The sequence below is a fragment of the Odocoileus virginianus genome, chromosome 19 (assembly GCF_023699985.2).
Source record: "Odocoileus virginianus isolate 20LAN1187 ecotype Illinois chromosome 19, Ovbor_1.2, whole genome shotgun sequence".
Lineage (NCBI taxonomy): Eukaryota > Metazoa > Chordata > Mammalia > Artiodactyla > Cervidae > Odocoileus > Odocoileus virginianus.
In genome coordinates, this window is record NC_069692.1 from 13,620,749 (window position 1) to 13,644,945 (window position 24,197).

Below are 24,197 nucleotides of genomic sequence, written 5' to 3' on the forward strand. Positions count from 1 at the left end.
AGAAATCTTCCAAAGAACACCAGAACTTGTTTTTATATTCCCAGCAAGATTGTATCCGCCAAATAAGGCAACGCATTATTAGTAATACTCATTCATCCACTCAGCTATGATTTTTGGAAAGCAACTAGATGTATTTCCTTAGTTGGGTTCTGAGAAATAGAAAATTGGCTCAAACCTAAACAATGTTTTCTGGCTCCAAACACCATTTCTCAAAGGTACAAGGACTTATTAAGAAAGCAGCCAAGTACTTAGAGCCGTGTTGAGCGGTTTTTCAGTTTTAGGAGACTACAGGCTGAGGCTTTTCCCATTCCATGGTAAATCCATGGAACTCACAACCAAATGAACACAATGCAGCTGAGAATGCCAACACAACCTCCAAAAAAACCAAATGTGTGTCAATTTCTATTTGTAAAATATAGTTCCTTCAGAAACGCTGATTTTTTGGTTTGTATTTTTAGCATATATTTGCCATGAGATGAAACTGTAGGAGAAATTTTACTTATTAAGAATGAAAAGAAAAAAACAAAAAGCAAGAGAGCACATGGCCTTTGCTAGGCATTAAAATCATAAGCAAAATGTTTATATTTTTAATTTATAGATAATTTAACACCTATTTTTTTTCCTTTATTTTTCTGTAGGAACTACATTGAAGCAGATCTCCCCCCTCCACGAAAGCCAAAGGAAAAATAATACTCACTGAAAAAGTGGGATGGCGATAGTTCTCATTACTTACTCCTTGCCTTAGAGTCACCTCAACAAATGGCGCTGTCCACGCACCCTTTTTATACTGTGTGTGTGTGGGTGAGGGGTTTGTGGGGGCAGGCCGCTTTGTAAGATGATTCTCCATGACCCACACCCTTGTCAAATCATCTCCATCTCTGGTATGAGAGACACCTGTGATATGATGGGCAGCCCTCCTGCGGTGAGGTTACTTGCTACAGCTGACTTGAAGAAAACATGCATCGCTTCACTGGGCTTTACCCAATCACATGAGCCCTTAAAAATCTGCCTGGGGACATCAAGTCAGAGATGTGAAGCCTAAGAGGGAAATTCTCTGTCACAGCTTTTGAAGATGGAGGGACCCCGCGATAGCGAACGCAGATTGCCTCTAAAAGCCGAGAGCAGTCAGAAAGGAAAGAAAAATCTCAGCCCTTGTAAGTGTCAGGAACTGAACTCTGCCAAAATCACGCGAGACTGGAAGAGGACTCAGTTCAGCTGATGATAATGCAGCCCAGCTTGCTTTTAGCTTCCTGGATCTTTAGCAGAAAAATCAGCCCAGGCTTCTCACCTATAGGACTGTGAGCTAATAAATAGGCGTTTTTAAGGCACTGTGGGCTAGAAAACTGGCCCTCATACCTGGAGGACAAGGAGACTGAAGAAAGCAGGTGGTAGGTTTAATAAGCAAAGGAACTTATACGGGAAGCTTGTCTTGGGTGGCCGCAAGATGAATAGATCTCAGGACTGCCTGCCAGAATCTTAAAAGTTTATATACGGCTCTTAACGGGGTCAGCCACATACACAGACCAGATGGTCTCAACAATACTCTCAAGGATAAACCTTGGAACAGTTCCTAGCACGGAGATGGTGGGTGGAGAGTACATTCCAAGGACAGAGAAAGGGACAAGGTACCTCCAATTGTCTGGGGTTCAGCCTGTGGCCAACCACGGTCATGTCTTTTTTATGATCTCCAACAGGCACTCACTAAGTTTGTGGGAGCTTGTTCTACAACAAAAGGAGACTAATATACATGCATTCTGCAGATGGACTGTGAGGGAAGTTGGAGTACCTTCAAAAAGTCTGGAAGGGTGCTACCCTGCTACCTGTCCAGAATAATCTGGACACAGTCTATCTACTGTTTTGGGCTCTGTACTGTGAACAAAAGCCCACTAACATCCACTAAAAGGAAAATAAATGTGCTTGATGGAAACCAAGAATCAAAGCTATAATTATTTAAAAACTATAATATGAAAGAGATTGATTCTCTACTTCTCTACTTCTCATTCTGTTTATTAAGCATCCAAACAATGAATGGACTACATTTTGCACTTTGCTTATATAAATACTCTCATTTAACAGTCAGAACTCCATGAAGCAGTTACATTCTGATGAGAAGCCAGAGTCCTAAATTTATCTTTAATGTATTGGTATTTTCTTAATCTTGTATCTCTCCTGTATTTTATACCTAAAGTGTCTCTCATCTCCATTTTTCTAATATAAAACCTTTTAAACAGCCACACCACAGACAACCTCACCACCAAACCAGCTATTGAAGTCTGAGACTCTCTCAGTTCTAGACTCAGTTCTTTGGAATTACCCATTTGAATATACTGTTCCCAGAGTTTGCTGCAGGGTCACTGCGTTTATACACATAAGGTGTCAATAGTTTAATCCTTCCTAAAGCAGTGATTTTTTTCAGCCCCAGTTGCATAGGAGAACCACCCAGGAGCATTAACCGTTCACTCACTGCCTGGGCCCCTGCATCAGAGATAATGATTTAACGGATCTGAAGTGGAGCCTGAGCTTGACATTTTTGAATCTACTCTGGAGAGTCTACAATGGAGCCAAGGTTTAGACCTCTGACGCAGAGTTGGCTCATACTTTGGAAAGAATTTACAGGGAATGAGAGCAGTGGGGAAAAGGAAACACTAAAAGGCCGCAAGGTCCTGCTTTTGCCCCCAGATACCTGTCTGGGCAACCGAGGACTTAAATTCCTCACTGAAAAGAAGGTGTGCTAAATGTGCTAAATGTTTCACAGCTATGTTGATACAAATAGTCCTGTGGGCCTTTCTACAGTAGGAGTGTAGTTTTTAAAAATTTCCACTGTTGCTTTATTTAATGTTTCTATTTAAGCCTATTTAAAAGAAGTATCTTCATCTTCTAAAAATCACTGCTTGTATTCCTCTTATTCATCTCCTTCCATTCAGCATAGTATGTGATGCTATCCTTTTGTTTCAGGCTTCAGCGTGATTGTTTGCAACTTCTTTTATTTATTTATTTTTGGTATTTACTTCTTTTATTTATTTATTTTTGGTATTTATATAAACAGGGTATATAAATGTATCTCATTTAACCTATTTAAATCTATCCTATTTATCCCATAAATATATTTCTACAAATAGGATACTTTTGGTATCCTATTTAAAGTGTTTCATTAACTTTTTCTTTGTGACAATTTAAGCCTGTTTTTTAATTATTTGTGTTTTAATGGGAACATCTTTGTTAACAAACACAGAAATGTATAAAACAGAAAGCATATTTGCATGTGTAATACTAACCCCAAAGGTAAATCTCTCTTACACTCTACAATTCATTCATACCTGATATTTTAGCTCCTTGAATACATTAAATCTCTCTGACCTGTAGGCTTTCTTCGATGTTATTTCCTTGGCCTTAAATAAATTTTCCTGATAAACTCTTCCTTCTCTTTTTGGTTTCAGTTAAATAGCGTTTTGCTTTTCTTAAGATGGAGTGTATCTTTCTAGACTTTGAATGCATATAAATATATATATATATATATGGGATCACTCCATTTATATTGTGTTTATTTTCATTCAAAAGAATGTTATAAAGTTTTCTATGTCAGTATATGTAGATCTAACTTATTCTTTAACATTATAGAATTTCACTTTTTTGTTTCTTTATACTTTATTCTATTTACCAATTACATTGATACAGTTTTTTACCATTGAAACTTATGTTACAGTCAAGATTCTTGTACATACATATTAGGTCACCTATATATTTATTTGCATAGATTTCATCTGGTTGGATCACTGAGTCAAAAAGTTTCTCATTTAAATTTAATTTTGACACATTTCGCTGAATTTTTCTCCATAAGTTTTCTTTCCAATTTAATTTCCATCAACCGTGTTAATTCGTTTAAAGTTTACCTTTTTATTTTATTGGTTAAATGTCAACTCATTATCATTTTATTATAAAAAGACATATTTATCTTAATCAATGCATGTATCAACTGCTACAAATATTTCAGTAATGATCAAAGTGATTCATTTCACAAAACTGTGAGAATTGAGTAGTGCAAAACAAGTCTCTAGGTCAAAATTTTAAATCTTAACTCATCTATGGAATTCATAAAAGGTAAAAGCTTTCCTAAGTTTAACCTTGCTTAATGCAAACCTAATAAAGTAAATATTTCACAGATAAAATTAATTTTCATGTGTAGGAGAAAAATTGTTTCAGAAGCATATGTACAAACTAAAAATATAATGGCAGACCCAGTATCATTTTTCTATTTTTGATATTAGTGTGAGTAATACATTTTAGATTCTCATATAAGATGTCAGTTGTATTTATCCTTATGTTGAAGTTATGAATAGCACATCATTTTACACATTTTCCAAAGCGTTGGGGGTCCATAGAAGTATAGGTAAAATTTTTAATACAATTACTTTATTATTTATTTAAAAAGCAGGAATGAAAGAATTAATAAGAGAAACAAGAACAACAATAGAAACAGCAGCAGCAACAACCACCACCTAAGACTTCACGTTAGAGAATGAAGAATCTCTGACAAAATATTGGTTTACCCTTATTTCTTCCTAAGAGCAAATTTACCAAAATAATAATAATAACTACATAAAATTCCCAGAGTTTTAACTTGTAACAGACTATCCTAACACTTAACATTGTGAATGGAAAGTATATCTGTGACTATTTACCTTAATTTGGTTCAGAATATGAAGCAGCACATGCTATTCAGGTTGTAGAAAGTACCATGAATATCTGCTAGTTAGATAAGAAGTAAGGGGCTAGTGGGAAAATAGGGGATATCAGAATATCCTTCCTAGTCCAGTCATTATTCAGTGCCGAAGTTAAGAAGAAAAGTGATGTGGGATATTTCAACAGATATATTTATGATAATTCTTATGATGCCAGATATGGTCAGAGACAAGAAAAAGAAGCTAAAAGGGGTGTGTGTGTGTGTGTGTGCGTGCGCGCATGTATGTGTGTGTGTGTGGTATTTCTCTTTCTTGATATCTTCCTCAGTCTCTTTCTCAGAGATTGCCCACAGTCTTATAGATTTGTAAGGCTGGAAGGACATTGTATCCCACTGTGTTCGAGATCACTAATAATCCCTCATCAGAGTTCCATCTAACACCTCTGACCCAAGGCCACCTGGCCAAGTCATGCCCCTTCCTAGAGATAGGTGTTCACGGGCTCATCAGGAAGACCATTCATTCCACAGGCCACAGTAATGTCAGGGAGCTTTTCAGCTCTTTACTGGATATCTCAGAAAGAAAGTCTCACACACATTTCCAAATCAATCTGTCCAAATTCAAAGTCATTTTATTCCCTGCTGAAAAACTGTTTCCTAAATTTTTCCCCCATCACAGTTAACAGCCTTACTGTCAGCTGTATCACACCAGAGCCTGTGGCCTTCTCTCTGACCCACTCCCTCCCCCACTCCCACGGCCTGGCACATAGCACGTACTGAGGAACAACATGTAAATGAAAAAGAAACAAAGAAGGGATGAAAAAAAGGAAGAAGGGAAAGAATAGGCAGGGAGAGAAAAAGAATGGAAAGGAGGTAGTTTTTTTCAATTGGGGAATATATTGAGGTCCAAGTGCACTGTTTTTCCACATTGATAACCCTTGGTCAGGCACTTCTATTTTTTCAATTGCATTATTACAACTGGCTACTAATTTGTCTCCTGCCACCTGTCCATCACTCTCTTATCTCTCAAAATTGTTCCATCAGTATAGTAATGGTTTGCTGCTGTTCGCTCAGTCACTCATTCCTGTCTGACTTTCTATGATCCCATGAATTGCAGCACACCAGGCTTCCCCGTCTTTCACTATCTCCCAGAGCTTGCTCAAACTCATGTCCATGGAGTCGGTGATGCCATCCAGCCATCTCATCCTCTATCATCCCCTTCTCCTCCGGCCTTCAATCTGTCCCAGCATCAGGGTCTTTTTCCAACAAATCAGCTGTTTGCATCAGGTGACCAAAGTATTGGAGCTTCAGCTTCAGCACCAGTGCAATGGATATTCAGGGTTGATTCCCTTTAGGACTGACTGATTTGATCTCCTTGCAGTCCAAGGGACTCTCAAGAGTCTTCCAGCACTACAGTTGGAAAGCATCAACTCTTCGACACTCAGCCTTCTTTATGTTCCAACTTTCACATCTGTAACATCACATCCATAACGGTTACCTCTGGTTTAAAACATATTTGATGAATCCCACTATTTATAACTATATTTTTCCTTGATGGCTCAGCAGTAATGAATCTGCCTGCAATGCAGGAGACACGACTTCCATCCCTGGGTCAGGAAGATCCCCTGAAGAAGGAAATAGCAACCCACTCTAGTATGACAGAGGATGAGATGTCTGGGAGGCATCACCGACTCGATGGACATAACTTTGAGTAAACTCCGGGAGATGGTGATGGACAGGGAGGCCTGGTGTGCTGCAATTCATGGCGTTGCAAAGAGTCAGACACGACTGAGTGACTGAACTGAACTGAACTAGTATTCTTGCCTTAAAAATCTATGGACAGAGGAGTCTGGTGGGCTATAGTCCAAGGGGTCACAAAGAGTCAGACATGACTGAGTGTGCACACGCACACACACACACACATTATTTATAAATTATGTTCAAATTCCTTAGCTTAATCTGGGCCCTCAAATACAATTATTAGTAGGCTTTTACAGTTCCCTCTTCAGCAGCCCCAAACCCAAGCCCCCTCCTTCTCCCATCTATATTAAGGTCATAAGAGGGCACAGGTGATACAGAATTGTCACGCTTACCACCTTTCTGCATGCAGTGTTCATAAAGTGAAAAAATACAACAGGAAACCTTCTCTTCTAAACGCTATAGCTAATCTTAATAGTCAACCTGAAAGTCACATCTATAAACCCTTTGACATCTTCAGAATGAAAAAGTCCTATCCTCTTTGTGTGTCTACAAAATATGGTTAAATCTATTACAGTATTCATTTTAGTGTAAAAGGGATAAGTACAGCAACAATAAAGAGCACATAACTACATAGTCCAGGAACCCCTAGGGTGCCAACTCCTCTGAAGACTGACCAGGCTCTGCCATTTATGCATCTTTGCATCTCTAGCACCCAAGGCAGAGCCAACAACAGCTATGCAAACATCAGCCTACTTAGTGGACAGTAACTTGTAGAATTTTTTCCAGATTAAAAAAAAAAGTTAGGTCACATGACATTTACATTTTTTACAGACCCAACTTAAAGAAAATATTTCCACTTATCAAAAAGGTTATGTTTTAAGTTCACCTTTCATAAACAGAGTTACTAGGTAGCTCAGTCAGTAAAGAGTCTACCTGCATTGCAGGAGACCTGGGTTCAATCCCTTGGTTGGGAAGATCCCCTGGAGAAGGAAATGGCAACCCACTCCAGTATTCTTTTTTTTTTTTTTAATTTTTTTTCCATTTATTTTTATTAGTTGGAGGCTAATTACTTTACATCATTGCAGTGGTTTTTGTCATACATTGAAATGAATTAGCCATGGATTTACATGTATTCCCCATCCCAGTCCCCCCTCCCACCTCCCTCTCCACCCGATCCCTCTGGGTCTTCCCAGTGCACCAGGCCCGAGCACTTGTCTCATGCATCCAACCTGGGCTGGTGATCTGTTTCACCCTAGATAATATTCATGTTTCGATGCTGTTCTCTTGAAACATCCCACCCTCGCCTTCTCCCAGAGTCCACAAGTCTGTTCTGTACATCTGTGTCTCTTTTTCTGTTTTGCATATAGGGTTATTGTTACCATCTTTTAAAATTCCATATATATGTGTTAGTATACTGTATTGGTCTTTATCTTTCTGGCTTACTTCACTCTGTATAATGGGTCCCAGTTTATCTATCTCATTAGAACTGATTCAAATGAATTCTTTTTAATGGCTGAGTAATATTCCACTGTGTATATGTACCATAGCTTCTTTATCCATTTGTCTGCTGATGGGCATCTAGGTTGCTTCCATGTCCTGGCTATTATAAACAGTGCTGCGATGAACATTGGGGTGCACGTGTCTCTTTCAGATCAGATCTGGTTTCCTCGGTGTGTATGCCCAGAAGTGGGACTGCTGGGTCATATGGCAGTTCTATTTCCAGTTTTTTAAGAAATCTCCACACTGTTTTCCATAGCGGCTGTACTAGTTTGCATTCCCACCAACAGTGTAAGAGGGTTCCCTTTTCTCCACGCCCTCTCCAGCATTTATTGCTTGTAGACTTTTGGATAGCAGCCATTCTGACTGGCGTGTAATGGTACCTCATTGTGGTTTTGGTTTGCATTTCTCTGATAATGAGTGATGTTGAGCATCTTTTCATGTGTTTTTTTGCCATCTGTATGTCTTCCTGGGAGAAATGTCTGTTTAGTTCTTTGGCCCATTTTTTGATTGGGTCATTTATTTTTCTGGAGTTGCCACTCCAGTATTCTTGCCTGGAGAATCCCATGGACAGAGGAGCCTTGCCGGCTAAAGTCCATGGAGGTGCAGAGAGTCAGATAGGCCTGAGGGACCAACACTTTCACTTCCTGTCATATACATCACAGTGCCCAGTGTCCCTCACATGTGAATCTGCACCCCCAAATCACTCTGATCCTGACCCACTTCAATAAACACGAACCAAGTAAGATACACTAATCTGGATGCCCCAAACAAGCATCCCCTTCCTACCATCTGCCTCCTCTGTCTGATTGGTCTTTTGTTCTCTCTCCCCCTCCCTCCCTCTCTCACACCCACACACACTTTGGGAAAATCATGGTGTTTTGGGCTTAACCATCTCCATTAGGTTCAGTCCTCTCCCAACAGCCACTGCTCCCTTTTCAATAAATCAATGTCAACAAGCAGGTTTGGACAGTATTTCACCTTCCTGTAATTTTAGTCCCTCTGCCACTGAATGAAACACCAGCCAAGTCATATAAGAGATATATAAGTTAATAAAATTCCAAACTCTGTATATGAGAATGCCTGTTCTCCCTCTCCTGAGGACATTAAGATTGATTTCCATACTTGATGGAGCCAAAGTCACTGGGAACAGAGGAGGGCCAACAGGAAAACCTACCTTTACCAAGGACCTATGCTAAGCCTGAACTCAGCATCATCGGGCGTGCAGAAGTACATGGACTTTCACACCTGGAAAACATCCTGTTTTTCTGGTCAGAAAGGCTCTCTAAGCGATCAAGGCTATTCTGATCTAGGTATAACCCCCGCTATTAGATGACACAATTCCTTTAGCACTGCTTAAGCAACATACATAAATTAAAACAGTTGCACACATATTATCAGACTCATACAATAAAGGGCTCTTCACCATTAAAGTCTCTCCTCAGTTTACAGGGCTTCATACGTAGCTCAGATGGCAAAGAATCTGCTTGCAGTGCTGGAGGCCTGGGTTCAATTCCTGGGTTGGGAAGATCCCCTGGAGAAGAAAATGGAAACCCACTCCAGTATTCTTGCTTGGAAAATCCCAAGGACAGAGGAGCCTGGCAGGCTACAGTCCATAGGGTCGCAAGAGTCAGACACGACTTAGAGCTATCTTTCTTTCCCCAGTTTACTTAGCATCAACCATGTGTATGAAATGTTCCTAAAAGAAGCAGAAGATATTAAGAAGAGGTGGCAAAAATGCACAGAACTGTATAAAAAAGGTCTGGACCCAGATAGCCACAATGGTGTGATCAGTTACCTACAGTCAGACATCCTGGAATGTGAAGTTAAGTGAGCCTTAGGAAGCATTACTAAAAACAAAGCTAGTGGAGGTGATGGAATTTCAGCTGAGCTATTTCAAATCCTAAAAGATATATGCAGTGAAAGTGCTGCAGTCAACATGCCAGAAAATCTGGGAAACTCAGAAGTGTCCACTGGACTGGAAGTTCTCATTCTAATCCCAAAGAACGGTGATGCTAAAGAATGTTCAAATTACCACACAACTGTGCTAATTTCACATGTTAGCAAGGTAATGCTCAAAATCCTTCAAGCTAGGCTGCAACGGCACCTGAACAAAGAACTTCCAGAAGTATAAGCTGGATTTATAAAAGGCAGAGGAATCAGTGATCAAATTGGCAACATCTATTGGATCATAGAAAAAGAAGGGAATTGCAGAAAAACATCTACTTCTGCTTCATTGACTATGCTAAAACCCTTGACTGTGTGGATCACAACAAACTGTGGAAAGTTCTTCAAGAGATGGGAATACCAGACCACCTTACCCGCATCCTGAGAAATCTGTATGCAGGTCAAGAAGCAACAGTTAGAACCGGACATGGAACAATGGACTGGTTCAAAATTGGGAAAGGAGTATGTCAAGGCTATATATTGTCACTCTGCTTATTTAACTTATATGCAGAGTACATCATGCAAAATTCTGGGCTGGATGAATTACAAGATGGAATCAAGACTGCTGAGAGAAATGTCAATAACCTCCAGATACACAGATGATACTGCCCTAATGGAAGAAACCAAAGAGGAACTAAAAAGCCTCTTGATAAAGGTGAAAGAGGAGAGTGAAAAAGCTGGTTTAATACCCAAGATTCAAAAAGTTAAGGATCATGGCCTCTGGTCCCATCATTTCATGGCAGATAGATGGGGGAGAAATGGAAATCATGAAAGACTTTATTTTCCTGGGTTCCAAAATAACTGAGGATGGTGACTGCAGCCATGAAATTAGAAGATGCTCCCTCCTTGGAAGAAAAGCTATGACAAACTAGACAGCATGTTAAAAAGCAGAGACATCACCTTGCTGACAAAGGTCTGTATAGTCAAAACTATGGTTTTTCCAGTAGTTGTGTACAGATAGTTGGACCGTAAAGAAGGCTGAGTGCCGAAGAACTGATGCTTTTGAACTGTGATGCTGGAAAAGGCTCTTGAGAGTCCCTTGGACAGCAAAGAGATCAAACCAGTAAATCCTAAAGAAAATCAACCCTGAATATTCATTGGAAGGACTGATGCTGAAGCTGAAGCTCCAATACTTTGGCCACCTGATTGGAAGAGCTGACTCACTGAAAGACTCTGATGCTGGGAAAGATTGGGAGCAGGAGGAGAAGGGGGGTGACAGTGGATGAGATGGTTGGATGGTATTATCGATGCAATGGACATGAGTTTGAGCAAACTCCAGGAGACAGTGAAGGGAAGTTTCGTGTGCTGCAGCCTATGGGGTCACAAAGAATCAGAGACCTCTGAGTGAGTGAACAACAATAAAAGTTGTACAAAAAGGGGAAGGATAAGCATTAAAAAAAAAAAGATAAAGAATAGAGCACCCCACTTAATCCCAGGATCTCTCTTTTGTTCCTTTCTTCTTGGCTCTCAGTTCAGCCTTATGAAAGTCCACTGAAACGTCAGACATTCTGTAGTCAGTATCTTCTAAGCATTACTTAAATAATTAAACAGAATCAGGATCATTCAAAAGATTTTCCTTCTCAAAGATGACATTCACTTTAGTATTCATATCTCATCTGGAAGTTAACTCTGCTGCTTGGACTGTAGAATGCCTTCCGATTTGTAATTCTAACGTGGCATTACTCTTGGGCATTAGTGACATGGTGTAAAATGCTGGCATTTACAGAGTACTTAGCAGTGATGCCAGTAAATCAAGAAGACGTTTCAGTAACGCTTAGGTATTAAACTTCTACCTCACTCACCCTCTGTCCCAGCCATTAGTGATGTATAATTGAAATCTTAATTCTAACTGACTTAGGCAGAGTCAAGCCACTTCAGGAAACAATAATGCTCTCTGACACACATGACCTTTTTGATTAAAATAGCTTGTCTCTTTTAGAAAATGCCTCTTCCATATCTCATTAACAGCTTCAGAGCCTCCAATATTAAAAAAAGACATGCATTTCAGAAGATGCCTAGAAAATATGCTTTACTTTTGGAGGTATTACTAGAATAACAAAGTATTTATCTATGTTATTATTAGCAAGAAGGATTCTGGCTTCTGTAATGAAACATATAAAAAAACTTAAGAGCAAATATCAGAGCTTCTCCAAGGATACAAGTGGTCTATAGGAACATCAAATTAAAAAAAAAAAACAATTTATTGAGAGCTCTCCATATATACAAATGTTCACAAAACTAATTAGACCAATCACTAATACCTGTATCATAATGTTGACTAATGAACAAGTCTTTAGATAGCTGCAAGAGATAATTGGATGACATTTAATTTACAGAAAGAGAGACAGGGGGGAAAAAAACACATAAACACAAGCAAGAGCTTCTTCCTCTGCTCAGGTTTCACTGTCATATCCCTATTACCCAGTTCTAACCAGGGTGAGCTCAGAAGGCATTAAGGAGATACCAAGAAATAAAACCTCATTCTATAGAGCATCCCTTAGACAATCTTACTTATTAAACAGAAATAGAGACACAGACATGAAGAATAAAACACGTGGATACCAATGGGGGTAGATGGGATGGGATGAATTGGGAGATTGAAATTAACATATATACACTATTGGTACTATGTACTAAAAAAAAAATAACTACTGTGTAGCACAGGGAACTCTGCTCAATGCTCTGTAGTGACTTAAATGGAAAGGAAATTAAAGAAAGAGGGGATATATGTATACGTACAGCTGATTTATTTTGTTGAACAGAAGAAACTACCACAACATTGTAAAGCAACTATACTTCAATAATGTGTGTGTGTGTTTTTTTAAAGTATCTCTTTGCAGTAACTGAACTTTCCAAAAGGCATAGGGCACTGAATACCACAACTTGACCCAGAGCACAGATAAAGAACAAAACAACACAGTACAATAAGATTTTATTTTTTAACAATATTTGTATTTGGTCCTAGTCAGGTAAGCAGGTTTCCTTCTGAAATGGAAATCAACTAGATAGCTAAAGAGATAATTCTTGGATGATACAAACAACTGCATTTACAGAGGATTTGGGCTCTGATATCATTTAGTGTCTAACAGAGCCAAAGACTTACAAATGTCTCAGAATACCTGGGAAGCCCAAGAAGTCTCAAAGCTGGCCCCATAGAGCAAGACATAATTGAAGTCAGAAATATATTGTTTGTGCATATGTGTATACCCACACCACCCACCCCTGACACTGACCTGAAACACTGGAGCTCAATCACTTGCTGACAAATGTCATTACCTTGCCAGAACTTAACAGAATATACTTTAAAATCATAGCTTTCTAATGAAAAGGTTTTAAATTTGTATTAAAAGTAATATTTTTAAATACATAAGATTTTCAGAAAGTTTGACATTGCCTCACTAATCAGAATTGATGTTTGAGCCTTCTTTAAAAAAATATGAGAAAGAAAGATGGAGAATATGAAATAACTTCTTATATAGTAATATTGGGCAACAGTCAAAAACAGGTTTGCTCAGAATTTATGTTTGGAAGTGATAAATAATTATATTTGTTTCATCTGACAAAGGAGAGGGTGGGGCTCAGTCCATATTTAAATCTTTGCTAAAATGCAATGTTTCACTGTACCTATAGGATAAAACCTTAATCAGTTACATACATATGCTTGGTGATATGAAAAGTTTAAAAACTTTTAAAAAACTTGATGATGTGAAAGTTTAAAAACTAAAAATGTGTCATCTTTGATTGAGAAAGCAGTTAGTCCACAGCTATTTAACCACCAAGCTAATTGGCCTGATAAATCTTGAACTCTTGAATTTATTGACAATAGACTCTGCCCTATAGAAGCAAGTCATTCAGTTGAGATCAAACCTTTAATGATGTATATGAGTATGTGTAATATATGTGTTTCCTTACTCATACAGAGACATATGTATATTTGAACTTTAAAAATTAAAAACCAAACAGGGAAAAAAACTTCATGTTACTTTCTGTTTTGTCTTTAATTAAGTTGTTAAATAATGCATTCATTTTCTGGGCGACTATGATTAAAGCAGTTACATATTTGACTCTATGTATCAACACAAACAGTTAAGACTAACACTCACTGTTTTGACATTTGGATATACATGGATATGACATTAATAATTGTTAACAGGCTACACTATTTTCATTGTGCCCCAAAGTACGACGTCTGACAGCTTGAAAGATATTTAAAGTTGCATATTCTAATGTTTTTACAGAACCATAATTTAATAGGGAAATTGATATACATATAGTAATTCATTTAATTTCTACTTTAGCCACCACTGAAAAACAAAGTATTTGGAATCCAGCAAGCTTCTTGAACTCTTCACATTACTGATCTGAATATAATATGAGAAAATCAACAAACTCCAATTGCAACAGAACAAGTAAATTCAAGATCTTATTTGGCATGCATCCAACATTAACAAACAAATAAAAAAATAATAATTTCTATAATTATACTTTTTAAATGAATGTACAATGGAGATTTAAGTAAAAGTAAGTTATTTTTAAATGATAATACCAAAAAGTCCTAATAAGTAATAGTGAAAAGTAGCATTTTATATTTCAAATGGATGCACATATTTTTTGTATTTGCTTATCATGCTATTTAGTATTGCATGTTCTTCCTCAAAATACATGTGCTACATACTGCAACAGTTCCCTATAATACTGTCCATTTGTGAAATTTGAGAGTTTGTTCAAATAAATTCAAATAAAAATACATGTTTTACTCCAATAGGAGTTAAGATAAAGGAAAAACAAATGATTGATGTGCTTGACAGAGATATAAGAATGATCCAATTTTTTTTCTATACAGGGATGTACCTTTTGAATTTAGGAAAAATATATTCACAACTAATAATTTCCATAACTCATGACTCACAGAAAACTAATCAAACTGATCACATGGACCACAGCCTTGTCTAACTCAATGAAACCATGAGCCATGCCATGTAGGGCCATCCAAGACAGACGGGCCATGGTGGAGAGTTCTGGCAAAACATGGTCCACGGAAGAAGGGAATGGCAAAACACTTCAGTATTCTTCCCTTGAAAACACCATGAACAGTATGAAAAGGCAAGAAGATATGACGCAGAAAGATAAACTCCCCAGGTCAGTAGGTGCCCAATATACTACTGGAGACGAGAGGAGAAATAACCCCGGAAAGAATGAAGAGACGGAGGCAAAGTGAAAACAATGCCCAGATGTGGATGGGACTGGTGATGGAAGTAAAGGCTGATGCTGTAAAGAGCAATATTAAATAGGAACATGGAATGTTAGGTCCATGAATCAAGGCAAATTAGAAGTGCTCAAACAACAGATGGCAAGAGTGAACATCAATATTTTAGGAATCAGTGAACTAAAATGGACTGGAGTGGGCGAATTTAATTCAGATGACAATTATATCTACTACTGTGGGCAAGAATCCCTTAGAAGAAGTGCAGTGGCCCTCAGAGTCAACAAGAGTCTGAAATGCAGTACTTGGGTGCAGTCTCAGAAACGAGAGAATGGTCTCTTCTGTTTCCAAGGCAAACCGTTCAATATCACAGTAATCCAAGTCTATGCCCCAACCAGTGATGCTGAAGGAGCTGAAACTGAATGATTCTATGAAGACCTACAAGACCTTTTAGAACACCCAGAAAAAGATGTCCTATTATCACAGAGGACTGGAATGCAAAAGTAGGAAGTCAAGAGATGCCTGGAGTAATAGGCAAAGTTAGCCTTGGAGTACAAACCAAAGCAGGTCAAAGGCTGACAGAGATTTGCCAAGAGAACGCACTGGTCACAGCAAACACCATCTTCCAACAACACAAGAGACAACTTTATACATGGATCTCACCAGGTAGTCAGTACCAAAATCAGATTGATTATATTCTTTGCAGCCAAAGATGGAGAGGCTCTATACAGTCAGCAAAAACAAGACTGGGAACTGACTGTGGCTCAGATCATGAACTCCTTATTGCCAAACTCAGATTTAAATTGAAGAAAGTAGGGAAAACCACTAGGCCATTCAGGTATGACCTAAATAAAATCCCTTACAATTATACAGCAGAATGACAAATGGATTTAAGGGATTAGATCTGATAGACAGAGTGCCTGAAGAACTATGGGCAGAGTTTCATGGCATTGTACAGGAGGTAGTGATCAAGACTATCTCCAAGAAAAAGAAATGCAAACATCAAAATGGTGTCTCAGGAGGCCTTACAAATAACTGAGAAAAGAAGAGAAATGAAAGGCAAAGGAGAAAAGGAAAGATATACCCATTTGAATGCAGAGTTCCAAAGAATAGCAAGGAGAGATAAGAAATCCTTCCTCAGTGATGAACGCAAAGAAATAGAGGAAAAGAATAGAATGGGAAAGACTAGAGAGCTCTTCAAGAAAATTAGAGATACCAAAGGAACATTTCATGCAAAGATGGGCACAATAAAGGACAGAAATGGTATGGACCTAACAGAAGCAGAAGATATTAAGAAGAGGTGGCCAGAATATACAGAAAAACTATACAAGAAAGATCTTCATGACCCAGATAACCACAATGGTGTGATCACTCACCTAGAGCCAGACATCACTGAATGGGAAGTCAAGTGGGCCTTAGGAAGCATTACTACAAACAAAGTTAGTGCAAGTGATGGAATTCCAGTTGAGCTATTTCAAATCCTAAAAGATGATGCTGTTGACGCGCTGCACTCAACATGCCAGCAAATTTGGAAAACTCAACAGTGGCCACAGAACTTTTCAATCCCAAAGAAAGGCAATGCCAAAGAATGTTCAAACTACTGCACAATTGTGCTCATCTCACACACTAGCAAAGTGATGCTTAAAATTCTCCAAGCTAGGCTTCAACAGTATGTGAACCGTGAACTTCCAGATGTTCAAACTGGATTTAGAAAAGGCAGAGGAACCAAAGATCAATTTGCCAACACCCGTCAGATCATTGAAAAACCAAGAGAATTCCAGAAAAACATCTACTTCTGCTTTATTTATTAGACCAAAACCTTGACTGTGTGGATCACAACAAACTGTGGAAAATTTTTCAAGAGTTGGGAATACCAACCATCTGATCTGCCTCCTGAGAAATCTGTATGCAAGTGTCAAGAAGCAACAGTTAGAGCTGGACATGGAACAACAGACTGATTCCAAATTGGGAAAGGAGTACATCAAGATTGTATATTATCATCCTACTTATTTAACTTATATGCAGCATGTATCATATGAAATGCCAGGCTGGATAAAGCACAAGCTGGAATCAAGATTGCCAAGAGAAATAGCAATAACCTAAGATATGAAGATGATATCAACTTTATGGGAGAAAGAGAAGAGGAACTAAAGAGCCTCTTGATAAAAGTGAAAGAGTGGGAAAGTTGGCTTAGAACTCAACATTCAGAAAACTAAGATCATAGCATCCGGTTCCATCACTTCGTGGCAAAAAATGGGGAAACAATGGAAACAGTGAAAGACTTTATTTTCTTGGGCTCCAAAATCACTGCAGATGGTGACTGCAGCCATGAAATTAAAAGAGGCTTGCTCCTTGGAAGAAAAGCTATGACCAACCTAGACAACATATTAAAAAGCAGAGACATGACTTTGTCAGCAATGGTCCATCTAGTCAAAGCTATGGTTTCTCCAATGGTCATGTATGGATGTGAGAGTTGGACTATAAAGAAAGCTGAGTGCTGAAGAATTGATGCTTTTGAACTGTGGTGTTGGAGAAGACTCTTGAGAGTCCCTTGGACTGAAGGGAGATCCAACCAGTCCATCTTAAAGGAAACCAGTACTGAATATTCATTGGAAGGACTGATGTTGAAGCTGAAACTCCAAAACCTTGGCCACCTGATGCAAAGAGCTGACTCACTAGAAAAGACCCTGATGCTAAGAAAGATTGAAGGTGAGAGCGCAAGAGTACAACCTAGGATGAGATATTTGGATGGCATCACCGACTTGATGGACATGAGTTTGAGCAAACTCCAGGAGTTGGTGATGGACAGGGAATCCTGGTGTGCTGCGATCCATGGTGTCCCAAAAAGTCAGACACAACTGGGCTACTGAACTGAACTGAACTGAAGTCATTACTATTCTTGCTCTGACTACCCAAGGATGTCTGAAGTACAAATAAGACCCAGATAACAGAAAAAAGACTCTCTAGCATTCATTATATCAACTGCTGGAGAAAGGCCTTTGGAAGAGATAAATGTAATTAGCAGGAAAATCCATCTTATATGCTAGCAGATTTTTTCTAAATGAAATATATTTCACAACTCCACTACTGAGTTATAGCCTTCCTCTTGATTATGAGAATCATTTGATTAAAATGTATCTCATGGGCTTCCCTGATAACTCAATTGGTAAATAATCCACCTGCAATGCAGGAGACCCTGGTTCGATTCCTGTGTCAGGAAGATCTGCTGGAGAAAGAAAAGGCTACCCACTCCAATATTCTGGCCTAGAGAACTCTATGGACTGTATAGTCCATAGGGTCGCAAAGAGTTGGGCAAGACTGAGTGACTTGCACTTCACTGACACATATAGTCCTCCTAGGCTTGAAATAGTTTTATCTCTTCAAAGCCCTAACAGAAAACTGTCCTGATTTTAATTCAACATTAATGTTCATGTTAAAACACATTTATAAAGGAAATATTAACATCTCCAGCCTATCTGTTTTTTTGATTGTTCTAAACTAGAAAAAGTCAGGCCAAATCAGTGCAATAGATAGAGAGGAGTGAGCATTACCACTGTCCTTGACACTTTCTTATCTATTATTCTAAACACCTAAACACTTAGGAACTGAAATGTTCTAGTAGTGACAGTGCATGATGAAAGGGGGGGAAATTCACAACTTTATATACTTTGCACACTTTGATTTTTAACTCATTCATCTTGTAGAAAATTTTGCTTCTGATGCAGTTGACATGGCAAGGTAGTGCACTCTCTTAGTCACTTGTGGGTATATGTTGATGATGATTATTAATTTCATTTATTAATTGGAGGGTGATTTGGGATGAGATTAACATTTAAATCACTGAATTTGGGTAGTGCAAGATGTTTCTCCATAATGTGGGTTGGCCTCATCCAATCAGTTGAAAGCCTGAACAGAACAAAAAGAATAGCTTCCCCAGCAAGAGGGAATTTTCCAGCAAACTGCTGGTGGATAATAACTGCACCACGGCCAGTCCTGGGTCTCCAGCCTCCCAGCCCAGCAGGTTTTTCCCAGATGGCGCTAGGGGTAAAGGACCTACCTGCCAATGCAGGAGATGTAAGAGATGAGGGTTCAGTCCCTGGGTTGCAGAGACCCCCTGGAGGAGGGCATAGCAACCCACTCCAGTATTCTTGCCTGGAGGATCCCAGGGACAGAGGAGCCTGACGGGCTACGGTCCATGGGGTGGCAAAGAGTCCAACACGACTGAAGCGACTTAGCAAAGTGCAGCTCCCATAATCACGTGAGCCAGTTCCTTATAATGAATCTCTCTCAGAGAGATAGATATAAAATAAAGAGTGCATAGATCAGTAGCTTTTTTTAAACAATTCTTTCCATTAAAGGATTTTGAATCCATTATTAAGTTTTAATGCTTCAGAAAGCTCTCCTTGTACATGAGAATATCTTTTAGCTGTGATGTGATTCACATACGCACTTTCATAACCACATAGAAATAAGAAAATTCTGTGCTTTTTTTCCACATTCAGGTGAAAAAAGGGTAACATAAATTGAGTAACGGATTCCCTGAGAATTTCTGTTCTTTTTAAAAAACCTATTATAATATTTCCTCAAAACTCAATTTATTCACTATTTGTTACTTCTTCAAAGTATATCACTCTTTCATCTATTTAACCTTATAGAAAGAATGTCCAAGGTGTAATTCAATGTTTTCTGTATGACATTGAATGGGTTGTTGGTGAGACTGGTCAAACTTTATTTCAGCTTCAATTTTTAAGGTTTCTTTCTCTCTTCCTCTTAAACACCTAAACCTAAGCTAAAATGAGAAAATAAATGGATCCAGGTTCAGAAAATTAATTATTTAATGATGGGTAACTGCAGAGGTCAAGCACATTAACATTTCATTATTATAAGCATTACTATCACTTCATCTTCTTTTACCTTCTGTAGGACATACTCTCTGAGGATCAAGACAAAATGCTAATAAGAGGTGTACAGGCAATAAACTTAAGTTTCTGTAAGTCCTTTTAGAGTTCTTTGTTAGAAAGTAGAAGATAATGTCTGCCATAATATCAATTCTCTTTCAAGGTTCCTGGCTGATGCCTCCACCTCAACCACGTTATCTTACCTCTAAGTCAGCTGACCTTTTCCTAGCAAGAACTGATTACTCTGAAAAGCACAGCTTCAGTTCAATGGCCAACCTTTATTGCCTACACAAGCAGAAAACTCCCAAACCAATGTGCCAGTATAGCAGGCTTACATTTTGACTTTGAGTTTCTGTCTTCTGCTTTCCACAGAAACTGATATTTATATATACGACCTACAGTCTCCATTGAAAACTTCACAACCTCTATTGAAACCACTAAAATGGTGCATGGAAGAGCCACTTTAATTTTTTAACAGATACAGTCATTTTCCCTTAACAGACATAGTTTTAACCTAATGGAAAAAGAAATACTGAGGGAAACTTACAAGTCTATTTCTATCCTTACTTCAAGGTCTCCTCCCAAAAAGACTTCACTTCCTGATTTTTTTCTCTTTTTTAAGGCAAAATACTCTTCTTGGAAGAATTACCATTTCACTAATTTGGGAAGTTATAATGGCACTCAACTCAGGCAGTGGTAGAAGACCCAAACCATTCTGTGTGCATCTTGTAACGCTTCATAACGCACTTATTCAATCTCCCATCTTTAGGAGGATGTCCTCATTCTGATCTAAGAACATTCTCTATAGATGAATGGACAGGTATTACAGGTGCATTTTCATCATTCATATGAAAGCACTTCTACTTTCACTTTTCTTACAATGTTACAATTTCTTGGCTTTCAGCCATAACATCAAAATTTTCCATGATTTTTTCCCCCCAACTTGATTTTTAGTATAAGCCTTCTTTCTTTAAAAAAAAATAAAAAAAGGTTTGGGGCACTTCTTTTTTAGTTTTTATTTATTTTGAGGGCCCTGAAGCTATCATGATGTGGAGTTATATACGGGGGGAGAAAAGTCCTCTCCTTTAATAATTCTTCAAATATTTCTGGCTAAGACTCTAACTGAATAGCTGGATGAATAAATTTAGTGAACAACTCATAGTATTTGTGAATAAAAATTGAGCCAGGGGTTATGAATATGTAGAAACCCAGGAAGCAAACTATACTTCCGCTGTGATGATAAACTTGAATTTACCATCAGTGCAAAGTTTAGAAATCTTCAACTTGAATCATCCATTGGTAATTGGTACCCTTTTCTTCTGTAGAAACTGGCCAGGCCTAGCTCCAGACACAAGCAAGATGTCAGCTAGACAGGCTCAGAGATTTTTCTTCTGCCCTTTTAGGGTATCCTCTCTCTCCTAGTGCTTTCCCCTCCCAAAATCCACTTCATCTCCCAAATCCTAGCCTGTCTCTCATTCTTTCAGGATTACATTACTTAACTTTCTCTCTTTACCAACAATAGTCATTAGCTTTTAGGGGTATGTATAGTTTAATTCCATGTATGCAGAGACAGAAAACAGTAAGTTTCAATGGTGCAGTTAGACTTCAAGGTTTCCAGCAAGAACAGCCTTCTGCCTAAAGTTACAGCACAAAAAAAGAGCTTATAGATGAAGCCAGAGCTCTGTTGGGTCAATTTTTTTAAATGTTAGATTTTTCAAATAGCCAATATTTGTTTTGGTATCTGAGGAGTAAAGAAAATCTGGCAGCAAATATAAAAGGAATAAAAAATATTGATCTCTGATTTTGATTGTATTAAGTTCCTGATTTATTTGATTAATAATATAAATTTCATTGATAACTGTGTGCTTATCAATCACTATTTGAAACACTATACACATATTTGATCATCTTTGCAGGCCCCACAACAACCATGTATCTGTTAACATCTACAACAGAAAATCTACAGTCCTACCATCTGCATAGCAGGCACTTCTGCCTAGAAAGACTTCTACCTAGAAGGTAAAAAGTAAATGATGCAGGCTTATCAAAATGTTTGTGGGTTTTAACATTGATGATATTCTCCAAGTAAGGAAAAAGTTGTGATAATATTAACAGGTCAAGGGGGACTTAGTCAAAGCTAGCATTGTGTTGAGTGTCTTCAGAGCTTTCTACAACATCTAGAGAGTCCCATGGTTCAATGGCATAAGGTTTTCTTTCCATCACTCAATAATATCCATGTTCCAGACACTGGCCTGAGTGGCAGTATTCTTGGTTACTCAGATTGCTAAAGCATAGCTCCTATTGCCAATTTTCACATTAAATTAAGACCTTTTCATTTTGCAATTAACCTTCCACTATGCTATTTGTCACAAGAACCCCTTGAGTGCTGTGATGACCTAAAATCAAAGACATACTAAAAATTCACATTGACCAAATCTGGATGATAATTTTTATTAGTTGTCTGATTGCATTCCAGAATACAATTAACTTTTAAGCCCCTTTTTAAAGCCTTTTTAGGAATATATCAACTTCCAACCCATATCAATCTATATACACAACAGCTAAAATTTCAAGTGAGAAAGGGACATAAAACCTGTCTGGATCTAATTATGTTTCACTCATCCAGGAGGCAAGAGGCAGCTGATAAGAAAAATTTCCAGACCCTATTAGCCAACATTCTATAGCCAATGACTGCTTAATACAGATGTGATGAGGGCAACAAGCTTTCCTAAAGAGGATACTTCACCAGAGTATTCCAGGAATATCAGCCTTGAATGCTAAGTGTATAAGGATAGAACCACAGGTTTCCATCCATACCAACATGAAGAGATTGACTAGAAAGTAGAGTATGTGTCCATCCCACCTGACCAGGAATACTTGTAAGAAAAGGACTGTGTGTGTAACAAGAAAGAACAAATTCCAATGAAGCACACATAATCCTGTATTAAAATACAGGGCAGCGAGGGGACATCTCTGGCAGTCCAATAATTAAGACTGCTCTTCAACTGCAGGGGGTGAGGGTTCCATCCCTGGCCAAGGAACTAAGATCCTGCATGCCACATGGTGTGGCCATTTTCTTAAATTTACCATTTTTATTAATTTATTTTATTAACATAAAATTTGCCTTAATATATAAACTATATATTATATATATTATATATATTTATATATAATAAATTATATATAAATATATATAATATATATATATATCTCCCTGGTGGCTCAGATGGTAAAGAATCTGCCTATTATGCAGGAGACCCAGGGTCTGGAAGATCCCCTGAAGAAGGGAATGGCTACCCACCCCAGTATTCTTGCCTGGAGTATTCTATGGACAGAGGCTACAGACCATGGAGTTGCAAAGAGTCAGACACAACGGATCAACTAACACTTTCACTTTTCACTTTCATATAAATATGAAAGACATACATACATGAAATATATATATATATATATGGTGTTGACAATTATTGTAAACAGCCTATATATGACACAAACATATGATTAAAACCATCCCTCCCAAATATTACTTAGGAAAATATTTTACTTTTATATTCTTTTGATGCTAAATATTGCCTTGTCAGAAAAACCCCACCTATCTAAAATAACATTAGCTTTACTGTCACCCTGTCCTTAGCACCCTTTAATACTGCTACATTTTTGCTTTTTGAATTTAACACCACTTATTAACCTGATATGTGCCTATCACCTGTGATCTCAACTAGAAAGTTGTCTTCATCAGAACAAGGGATTTTTATCCATTTATGCCAATTTCCAGTGCTGAGAAAGCTACTGGCATAGAGTAGGCACTTAATAAATATGAATCAAATAAATGAATAATTTAATACTTTATAAAACCTATGATGCCCAAAATCTATGACAACCACAGCTTATTACTAAACTATTTTTAAATCATGTCTTATCACAACATGACTAACATTCTTAAATGATCAGTACTGCTAAAGAATGGAGAAAAAAAAAATAAACCTAACACATAACCCCCACCTTGCAAATAAGAGTATTGAGTTTCAAAAGGATTAAGTTAAAAAATAAGTCAAGGGCTGATTTGAGCCTTCCTCCTCATTTTTCTGTGTCCTAGGTTTCGTGGCAGTGAGAGTCCCCCATGAAATGAAAATTTAGACATATCCGCTTCAGTCGTGTCTGACTCTTCGCGACCCTATGACTGTAGCCTGCCAGGTTCTCTGTTCATGGGTTTCTCTAGGCAAGAATGCTGGAGTGGGTTGCCATGCCCTCCTCGAGGGGATCTTCCTGACCCAGG

General features: G+C 38.1%; 1 protein-coding gene across 3 annotated transcripts in view; it reads right to left on the bottom strand.

Moving 5' to 3' along the window:
- Positions 1–24,197, bottom strand: part of NKAIN2 (sodium/potassium transporting ATPase interacting 2) — a 1,117,882-nt gene that overhangs the window by 905,251 nt on the left and 188,434 nt on the right. For 2 of the 3 annotated variants that reach the window (XR_011481883.1, XM_070449853.1), the window contains exon 1: positions 698–862. The exons of the other annotated variant lie outside the window; for it this stretch is intronic. Coding sequence is in view for 1 of the 2 variants with exons in the window: in XM_070449853.1 (XP_070305954.1) it covers positions 698–847 (150 nt within the window). In the remaining variant the exon portion in view is untranslated. Of the gene's footprint in view, positions 1–697; positions 863–24,197 lie in introns of those variants that run through there. 3 annotated transcript variants of the gene reach the window in all.